The 9,721-nt window shown below is 41.6% G+C and overlaps 1 protein-coding gene and 1 pseudogene across 2 annotated transcripts; one reads left to right on the top strand and one right to left on the bottom strand.

The window, feature by feature from the left end:
- Positions 1-1,216: 1,216 nt before the first annotated feature.
- On the top strand, positions 1,217-4,884 carry LOC103397052 (intracellular hyaluronan-binding protein 4-like). 2 transcript variants are annotated; one of them, XM_008335303.3, is made up of 9 exons: positions 1,217-1,657; positions 2,388-2,538; positions 2,672-2,806; positions 2,903-2,974; positions 3,058-3,138; positions 3,572-3,746; positions 4,200-4,332; positions 4,429-4,481; positions 4,663-4,884. In XM_008335303.3, exons 1-9 carry the CDS (start codon positions 1,429-1,431, stop codon positions 4,726-4,728), a joined length of 1,095 nt encoding a protein of 364 aa, XP_008333525.1. In that variant the 5' UTR covers positions 1,217-1,428; the 3' UTR covers positions 4,729-4,884. The 2 variants fall into 2 exon arrangements, with proteins under 2 accessions (XP_008333525.1, XP_008333523.1); XM_008335301.3 differs by lacking the exon at positions 4,429-4,481 and having other exon boundaries at positions 1,218-1,657; positions 4,200-4,385.
- Positions 4,885-5,028: 144 nt separating this feature from the next.
- LOC103397053 (dual specificity protein phosphatase CDC14A-like) overlaps positions 5,029-9,721 on the bottom strand; it is a 29,290-nt pseudogene continuing 24,597 nt past the window's right edge.

Genomic DNA, 9,721 nt, shown 5'->3' with positions numbered 1-9,721 from the left:
TCCTCCAGCATTGACAGACAGATGGTGCACTTCTCATCTATGCCCAGCTCCTTGTCCTCCAGATACATCTTCAGGTCCTGTGGTATTCTCTGCAGTGGGCAGATACAATCAGACTCCAATGATCATTACAGCGAGTAGCACAGCAGCGTGTTATTTTTATTCCTTTGGTGACTCTGAGTCATGATAAAAGAAAAAAACGAAAAACATGCCCTTAGATCGACATCAGACACACACAGCTTACATACTTCCTCTCCAAGAACTAAATAAGTTGACACTTCCTCCCCCAGCATTTGGATCATACACAATGTTTTTTTTTTAATTCACTGCATGCACATATCTGACAGCTGGATGGGTCATTCCATGGCGACCTGCTTCACTAATGTGATTACAAAAATCTGTCTGAATTTTGAACTACCGTTTAATCATGATGACCAACTGGACTTGTTTTTATACACTGTGGTGGATTCCAAGTATCACTCATTTTTCAGACCAGTGATTCCCCCCCGGACATAGGTCATGCAACTCCAAACAGATAGGCCATAAGGTGAACCCGATTATCGTTTCATCTGTGCATGCTGCAAAACAGCATGCAACTGTCATCATTAAGAGCCAACACTGATGTGGGAGTATTTAGTTAGGAGCGAATAAATGAACGAATGAATAAACAAATGGTCCTTGTCATTGATTACTTCTTTTTTATTGATCAAAATGACTTAACAGAAAGTTCACCTTATTGTCTATTTTCCTCATTGTTCCTCGTGCAGGCAGCTATGTATAAAGTACTGTTTAGAAACCGTTTGGCCCACTTTAGACGACTTTTGGGAGAATTCCTCTCTATCGGTAACGTTAAGTAAAACCATGGAGGCAGCCGTGTTGCCAGAAGTGTTGACATCAATCAGCTACTCGATTGGTGTAGCACGATCACGTGTCGAACCGTGCCACCGCTCGCGCACCAACATTTTATTGCGCCCTGAAGACGCTAGTTCTTTATAAAATGCATCTATATAAAAAACGGGCAGGATATTTTGCGACGAAAGTTTTGCTGTAAGTTTAACGTAACTCGTTCTTATTTATGAAGTTGAGGTCGTGTAGTTCCCAGACGTCGGAGCGGAATTCAATTTCTAAAGGACTTTTCGTGGTTCACCTTACTGCCTATGATAGATGATGAACCTATTGAGGGGCTCAGGGGGCGCGGCTTCATTGATTTCCACACGTGCAAACAGTTAAAATCAGTGGAAACGCCGCTGTTGGGTGTTTACTGGACTTTATCTAAATGCTGTACTGTCACAGAACAGCAGGACAACAGACTGAAGTATATATCCCAGTGTAGCATTTAGGAGACAGTGTGAGCAGACTGCTGTCTGCTGAAATCAGTCCGTTTTTTTTTTTAATATATAAATAAAACTAGCGTTAGATACACAGGCTAAGATGCTACCGGACGCTTACGGGTGTGCGGTGGAGAACAGGTTCGGGAACCTTCTAGATGATGATGCTGACCCTTTCGACTTAATCAGCGAGTTGGAACGCGAGAAGGAAAAGAAGAAGAAGAAGAAAAAGAAACAAGACGAGGAGAAGAAAGTCAAGCAGAAAAAACCCGGTCAGAAGGAGTCTCAGAGGGACAGACGCGTCCGTGCCGTCCATCAAGACCCGGTATCAGGTAAACTAAGTGGTTTTGGCCTGTCAGTACCGGCTGTGTCGGCCGCTGGTGGTGACAGGTTAGCATTATTTGCTGTCAGAATGAGGTTTAGACTGCTCAGTCTTACGCGGATTTACCAATGGTGTTTATGCCACAAAATATTTAAAATTACATTTAACGGAAAGGTGTAGATTTTTAACCAGAAATTAGTAATAAAAGGTCATCCATCCATCCTTCCATCCAGCAATTGCCACCCAAATCACACTGCACCGTACCAACCCCCACAAACCTTCCTGCAGGTGGTGAGTCCACTGAAAGGTACCAACCGCCATAACCTGGATTCGAACTTGCCCAGGAGGTGAACCCTGGGGTTCCACACCAATTACAGAGACATTGCCTCTGGGCCAAAGCACCTTGATTATAAAACCGTAGTCATCAATTAAAAAACAACTTTGCAATGATGAAATGAAGAATGCAAATGAAGAAGGGATGCAGACAAGTGTCATTGACGTGCAAACGATGACGATGTGATATTCAATGGATATTCGATATTCAATTGGTAATCATTGGTCTAAAAAGCTTATTATATGACAATCTCACTAAAAATGATTAAATTATCTTCCACCACAGAATCCACCAAATGTGTAAAACCTTTGTGTGTAAAACCTTTGTGTATGACTTATTTGGCTACCCAGCCAGAAGCATGTTAACATTCTTATAATAATTACAGGACTTTGTCTTTTTTTCCTAGTCTGTAAGCAGCAGACTCAGCAGTCATGCCCTGGACCAGCTTCTGAGAGCAGAGATGGCAAAGAGGAGACCCTGAGGGGCATGAAGAGAGCTGCAGCTGTGGAGCATATGGCTGACCAAAGGGAATACCCCCAGGAATTTTCTGTCTTTGTGTAAGTCTAAAAGTTAATTTGTTTTACCCTTTTGCACATATTTCCCTGTTAAATTCCAATGGAATTTTGACATGAGTAAACCATGTTTTTTTTTTTTTTTTTTTCCTCCCCCCCCTTCCCCCATTTAACTCAGGCCAATCCATGCAGACTCTGAACTCAGGGGCAGGGGTGGGAACAGAAGGAGAGGAGGAAGAGGTGGTGGATACACGAGGAACCTTGACACTGTCAACTTGAGGGGCAAGAGAGAATTTGAACGCCATAATGGAACGTAAGCACTCTCTGTTTATTCATCAGCCCTTAAAAAAAAAAAGAGAATAAAAAAAATCAACCTATCCGTGTCGATCACTTATCTAACGTGTCACAGTGGAGTCTCTCCTGAGGAAAAGCGAGGAGGCAGAGGACCCTGGAACTGGGGCTGTGTTGATGAGGCTGCAATGTAAGTGATTGTAGAACCAGTAGAAATTTTATTTTTTTACACCTGGGTACAACTAAAATGTTGAGATACGTTTATCAACGAAGCGAACTGATGGAAGTGATGGACAACACGGCGACTAAAGCTGAAGAACCTGAAACACCAGTGGATGATGAAAACCCCAGTCGGTGAGAAATGCACCTCAGTGTCAGAACAGACAATAACTGAGGTTTTGTTTTTTTTTTCACATGTACAAATGAACGGTCACAAAAAATAACAGTAGTTCTTAAATGAAATAACTGTCCTGTGAATTATAAATCATCAGGTCATAGTCTGCTAATGTAGTGAAATTAGTAACAGTTTGAGTTGAAGCTAAAATGAAGTTTTCACAGCTACAAGCGTTTGTGTGTGCAAATAGTAATTATATAAACGTAGTAAATTTAACGATGTGATTTAAATAATGCTAAAAGTATTTAGTAGAAATATAACGACGTTTGTTTTAACAAATTTCTTGCCATTTAAATATAATTTTTGGGGTTGTTTCATAGCTTTACATTTAGTGTTTAGAGTTACATTTGCAAGAAGCTTATGCTTAACCAAGTTCTGATGCAATTGTGACAGAATGGTGGGAGAGGAGGACGGAGAGATGGTTGTCCAAGTTGCCGTCCAGATGTCACTGGACGAGTGGAAAGCCATGCGGGAAATGAATCGCCCCAAGATGGAGTTCAACATCCGCAAGGCAGAAGACAAGATTCCTTCAAAGGCCAAGGTCATCCACAAGTCCAAGCAGGTGGAGGTGAGGATGGGGATATGGGATGCCCCTAATACTGGGAATGGGGGAGGAGGAGCAGGTTGTTTAGTGAATGACACCGTGTCTCTGGTGTTTGTCACCATACCAGTGTTACCAACCATAGAGCACTCCTCTCCTCGAAAACCAGAAGATGAGTATTTTAAATACAAACAGTACTTTGAGAAGGGATAATGTACGACGTGATTGGTCGAGCCGATGAAATGTTTCAGTAAAAGAAGGATTAAAAAAAAGTGGCTCTAATGAAATCTGTTACCATATTTACCATTGTAGAAAACTGACAAAGTGAATACAAATCCATGTCTCTAGTTCCCTTTTGCACACATTGACCAGGTCTTTGTGTCTATGAAAATGCACAATCATTAGAGAATGTGCCAATTCCTGAGTGCGCCACATGCCAGGTTCTTCTGTGCTAATTCTGTATTTGTTTTCCTCCTTCAGAACCTTAAGTTTATGGAGGCCATGGAGACTGAAGGAAACTTCTTCCGAAAGTCTGTCAATGACATCACTTCCCTCTTGGATATAAATTTTGGGAGTCTCGTTCGTCCCGCCCGTGGTGGTCGAGGACGTGGAGGTCGAGGTGGTGTAGCAAGCCGCCCAGAGAAAGTTAAACCGATAGTGGAAAGGGTATGTGGCAGCTCTCGGGTAAAGAAATGAATCAAGCGTGGAGGTCGAGGTGGTGTAGCAAGCCGCCCAGAGAAAGTTAAACCGATAGTGGAAAGGGTATGTGGCAGCTCTCGGGTAAAGAAATGAATCAAGTGTTTGAGAGTTTTTTTTTTTTTTTTTTTTTTAAAGCTACCTTCAGGCATGTGATCAATTGTGAATCACCAATAATTGACAAAACTCATTAGATTTCAAGTTCTGTTCTCTGGTGAATTGAAGTTTTTAATGTTTTCCCTGTTAGGATTCTGAGCTGGCTCCAAACCCTGATGACCCAGAAGACTTCCCTGTTCTATCAGCTAGAAGATAAAACTGGATTCACTTTATTTACTTCATGTAGGGAGAGTTTGTTGCACTTACACTTGCTGGACACTGTTCATGTTTCTCCTGTCTTAAGGTTTAGGGTTCTGTTGCACTTAAAGCACAAATTAGCATTTGACAGAAGCTGAATAAATGCTAAGGCAAATTTCTGTGATGTGTTTATGCTCATTTCCCCCCAAGTGACACGTCAAAATTACTTTCTGACTCAAGATAAAGTGAACTGTTTGAGTTTAACACACTAGTCAAATGTCAAGTATATTTAAATGTCTGCGGGAATCGTTTCAATGAAGAGTGACCAGAAAAAGAATTGTTCCGAGTATACTTTTATTTAAAATGTCCCTTGGTGTGTTAAGCTAAATTCACTAGTGGATTATGGACATTATTTAAACCAGGCCCCTTTAGGACCACTCCACTTCTCAAAGCATGATTCAGACAGTACAAAAATATTTACAAAATACAATTCAAAATAAATTCAAAATACAAAATAAATTGCTTATCACACATTTACAGGCTTAAAAGATTGAAGTAAAAAGCAAAAACCAAATGACAAGGTGTCAATTTTATTTATTTTTTTTTTTTATACGATTTACTACTTGTATTTGAAAGCCCCAACATTATGGTTAAATGTAATAAAATTAGCCTAAGAATGACAGAAGTAAGGTCTGACTCATGGCTTTACGACTCAACTTTCACTACCCTCCAGACATTTGGACTCAGCTAAACTGTCAGATCAAGTGAGTTGGAAAGATCTAAATTCAATTGAGCCATTTCCTTTCTAACCAGATAGAATGGATTCACAGGGATTTGAAGTCATGAGTCACCAAATATGATTTTGTTAAAATACTTTGTTGATGCATCCCAGCCTATGTGCATCAGGTTACCAGGACAATGTCTGTCAGGAGAGAAGGAAGAGGAAACAGGAGAGTAGATGACCTTTGGTTTTTGGCTGGATTTTCACAGCTACCAATCATGTGGTCTGAATGTTTTCCACACAGATTTGTAAAGTTTGCTGCTGCCAGAAGGAGGCTGAATTTTCCTTTGGGCTGTGTCTGTTTGTGAAAAAGAGTTCACTGGAGGCTTGCCTGCACTTATGCCATGTTTAAGTTGATGAATGTGCCTGTGTTGACTGTGGCACTGGCCGTGTCTCTGTAGCTGCCACATGGATCACAACACATTGAGTCAGTGTATCCCATCACTACATGTAAGTTCCCAAGAGACCTGACCAGTCTGCTGTGGCACAGGGAGCTGGCAGAGAGAGAGGGGAGGCTGTTAATTTACCCCGCAGGGATCCACCAGTGGCTATAGCCTCAGGGCTGCTTTTCAACTGTGCTGTGCCACCTAGTATACTGCACACTTACTGGCCACTTTATTAAGTACACCTGTGTAATAACATGATGACAACATAATGTGAATAAACCATACAATCTAGATACAGATTTACTTGAGTGTTAAAAAACTGATATCTAGACCACTTTACCGTTTTTTACAGCCTACAAGTTGCACTGTTTTTCATCCTTTGCCTGGGTTTGCGACTTAGACTTGTATATTAAAATATATAATTTGACATGTTTGTTATTTTCACACTGACAGTCGTTAGAGGGCACTCTAACTGGCTGGTGCAACTTATACTCCGGAGTGACTTATAGTCCAGAAAATAAGGTACGTGTTTCATTTAAATTATTTTTTAACCATAAAAAAACAGTGGCTGTAAATGTGATGTGTTCTGGTTCTCTTCCTGCTGTCTGGGTGTTCAGACAGACAGGCAGTGGGTTGACACTGGTCTTACAGCCCTGATCACTGGCCTGTAGAACGGCCCTGAGGCGGATGAAAAGTCTTAGTCACTAGTACATTTTCCAGTCATTTAAAAAAAATATATTTTCCGTACGTTTTCCTGCTTAAGTACGGGGAAAAAAATGTACCTTGCAGAGTGTAATGACGACCTAGTGTGAACCTTATTCTCCTCCTGTCTGTAAAAGAACATGACAGTAAAACACTTTAAAGATCAGTACAGTGAAAGCCTTACAGAGACAGACGACAGGGCAGGAGGCAGAGAGAGGGAGACAGTGCAGTGTGGAAACAAGCAGGAAAGCTCAATCATTTGATTGCTTTGGCACATAACATTATGGCAGCAGTCGCAGCCAAGTGGAATTAGTAAAGCCAAGAAAGTTCCACAAAAGCCACACGGAGGCAGTAGAGAACTAAGAGGGACCAGGTTGTTGTTTTAAAGGCATTTTCTTCATTTTTAGTAGGGAAAAAAATGAATAATCAACACAAAAAACAGCAAATTGTGACATTTCCAGATGACATGATGCTGATGATAATAGTTAAACAAGCATCGAGTGTGTAATAAGATATGGTAGCATGGACAAGGCCTCTGGTGTTTCTGATTTAGAGGAAAACTAGTTTTTCTAATCAGCTCAGAATTTCCAGTTGTTTTAGGGGTAAAAGTAAAAGTGAAGGGGATTTTCTGTGATTTCAGGTTGTCAGCTTTCAGGAATTAAAGAGAAACAGTGGGGCTCACCTACAGCATTCAGGGCAGGTTTTTGGGGAGCAGACGGGCAGTAGAACTCATTGAAATCCTAACCCGTCTACAGAAATGCAGGATGGAAGGAGGGAAGCCAAACACAATCCACCACATGGCAAGGCTACACAGGGAGAAGAGCAGCATGGCTACCAGCCATCTGAAAGGAGGACAAATCCAACAACAAGAGCAAACGAAAAAGAAGGGGGGGGGGGGGGGAAAGAGACAAAAGACGTCCAGGTAGAAGACAGAGTCTCTGATGTTCTGCTTTTCCACTGGGACTGGATTAGATCAAATACTTCTCTGAAAGCCTTGTCCAGTAGTACTTGATCACAAGTAGCTCTCAAGGACCGCTGCTCCTGTGTTAACATTATGCTAACTTTTAAATCACTGCATAGGACAACATATTAAAATGTCTGTTTTTTTTTTTTACTCAGGCTGTCACAATTAATGTGAGCGTTATCTTTTGATTTAAGTTTAAGTTAAATTTATCAGATTAAGACTTTAATCTGATACATTTTAAAGCGTGGGTAGAATAACGCAGAATCGCAGGCCTTTCCCGACGCTGCGAATGTGCACGGAGAAGTGCAGCGCCGAGCCTCGTTGCCAAAACGCCAGTGGAAGAAACACAGCTCACCACTGCGCTGTCCTCGGGTGGAAACTTCAGCGATGACCGCCGTCCCCACATCCTCTTTCGCCAGCTGCGGGGAATCCGATACCACGCTCTGCACGGAGAAACGTCTGGTAGCCAGCAGGACCCGATCAACCTCTTCCGCCAAACCGCAGAAAACAGAAAAACAGAAACCCGCCGTCATCTGAACCGAGCAACGACAGCATATTGTCCACTATGAACGAATCACTCCCTGTGACTACCTCCCAAGCATGTGCAGACGCAAGTGATTTCTTCAACGGGTTTATTGAAGTCTCTGTCCTCTCCACAACCATCCAAAGACCTCCGCAAACCGTGAAACTAGCAATACACAGTATTACAGTTCACATTAGCACACTCAATATTTTGTACAAGATTCATAACGAAAAATAAAGACAAATAAATACCTCGTTGGCTGCATGCTATGAAAGGAAATCTGTAGATCTTCTATCTTCAGTCTTCACCATATAACTTTTAATATTAAACTGTGTAGCTTACTCTAGTTACTTACTCAAATCGCACCAATCTTACTGTGGGATTTCTCAATACGTCATTACTTAATACTGTTGCAAGTCAACTCTTAAATATTCTCAAAGAACTTTACCACTCAACAAGGAATGATGAAAACATTAAGCATCTTAATCTGCTTCAATCAAGGTCACAAGCTTGTGTATGGGTCTATCAAGAAACACTGTTTTAGTTGTGAGTTTACCCTTGTTATCAAATGTGGTGTCACTAATCAACAATCTGACTTTTCTCACCCTATCATCTGACTCGGGATAGACTTCTGCTATTCTGGCCAGCTTCCATTCATTTCGTGGAGCTTGCTCATCTTTCAAAAGCACAATGTCATTCACCTTCAGGTTTCTTCTGTTCTTCTGCCACTTTTGTCGAGGTTGTAAACTCAGCAGATATTCCTTTTTCCAACGAATCCAAAATTCATTGGCCAAATATTGAACTCTGCGCCACCTCTTTTGAAGATACAGGTCTTCTTTGACGAACTGTCCAGGTGGAGGAAGGATAATTGTTGACTTCATCGTAAGAATGTGGTTCGGAGTCAAAGGTTCAGGCGCAGATGGGTCATTCAAATGTTCAGCGGTAAGTGGTCTGCTATTGACAACTGCCATCACCTCATATAAGAAAGTTCCTAGAGAGGAGCTGTCCAATCTTTGAGCTGACTCGTCGAGAATGGCAGTGAGAACACTTCTTATGGTTCTGATTTGTCTTTCCCAGATGCCTCACATGTGGCTTGCCGCTGGGGAATTCATTAGAAATTCACATCCTAGAGCCTTGACCTTTTCTCCATCCATTCCCTTCATGAGTTCTGCAAACTCTCTCCTTGCGCCGATGAAGTTGGTTCCTTGATCGCTTCTAAGCTGACGAACATTTCCTCTTATGGCAATGAACACTCTTAGAGCATTGATGAACGCGTCAGTGGTCATGTCGTCGAGCACTTCTACGTGAATAGCTCTTGAACATAGACAGGTGAATAAAAGCCCATATCTTTTAATCTCTTTTCTTCCTTCTTTTACATACATAGGTCCAAAACAATCTATGCCAGTATAAGTGAATGGAGGGGTTGTTTCCATTCTGTCTTGAGGTAAGTTACCCATCCTTTGTTCCTCAGTACATCTTCTGTACTTTCGACACTTGACACATTTGAAGATGTGTGACGATACTGCGCTGCTGCTTCCAAGGATCCACCATCCGTTAGCTCGCAGTTCGTTTAAAGTCAGTCCACGTCCCTGATGATGAATCTTTTCGTGGAAGTGCTTGATAAGTAGTGCTGATATGTGGCTGTTCTTTGGAAGT

This window comes from Cynoglossus semilaevis, chromosome W, assembly GCF_000523025.1.
Source record: "Cynoglossus semilaevis isolate Cse_v1.0 chromosome W, Cse_v1.0, whole genome shotgun sequence".
Taxonomy (NCBI): domain Eukaryota; kingdom Metazoa; phylum Chordata; class Actinopteri; order Pleuronectiformes; family Cynoglossidae; genus Cynoglossus; species Cynoglossus semilaevis.
The sequence above is the reverse complement of the archived record's forward strand: the minus strand, read 5'-3'. Positions and strand labels throughout refer to the sequence as shown.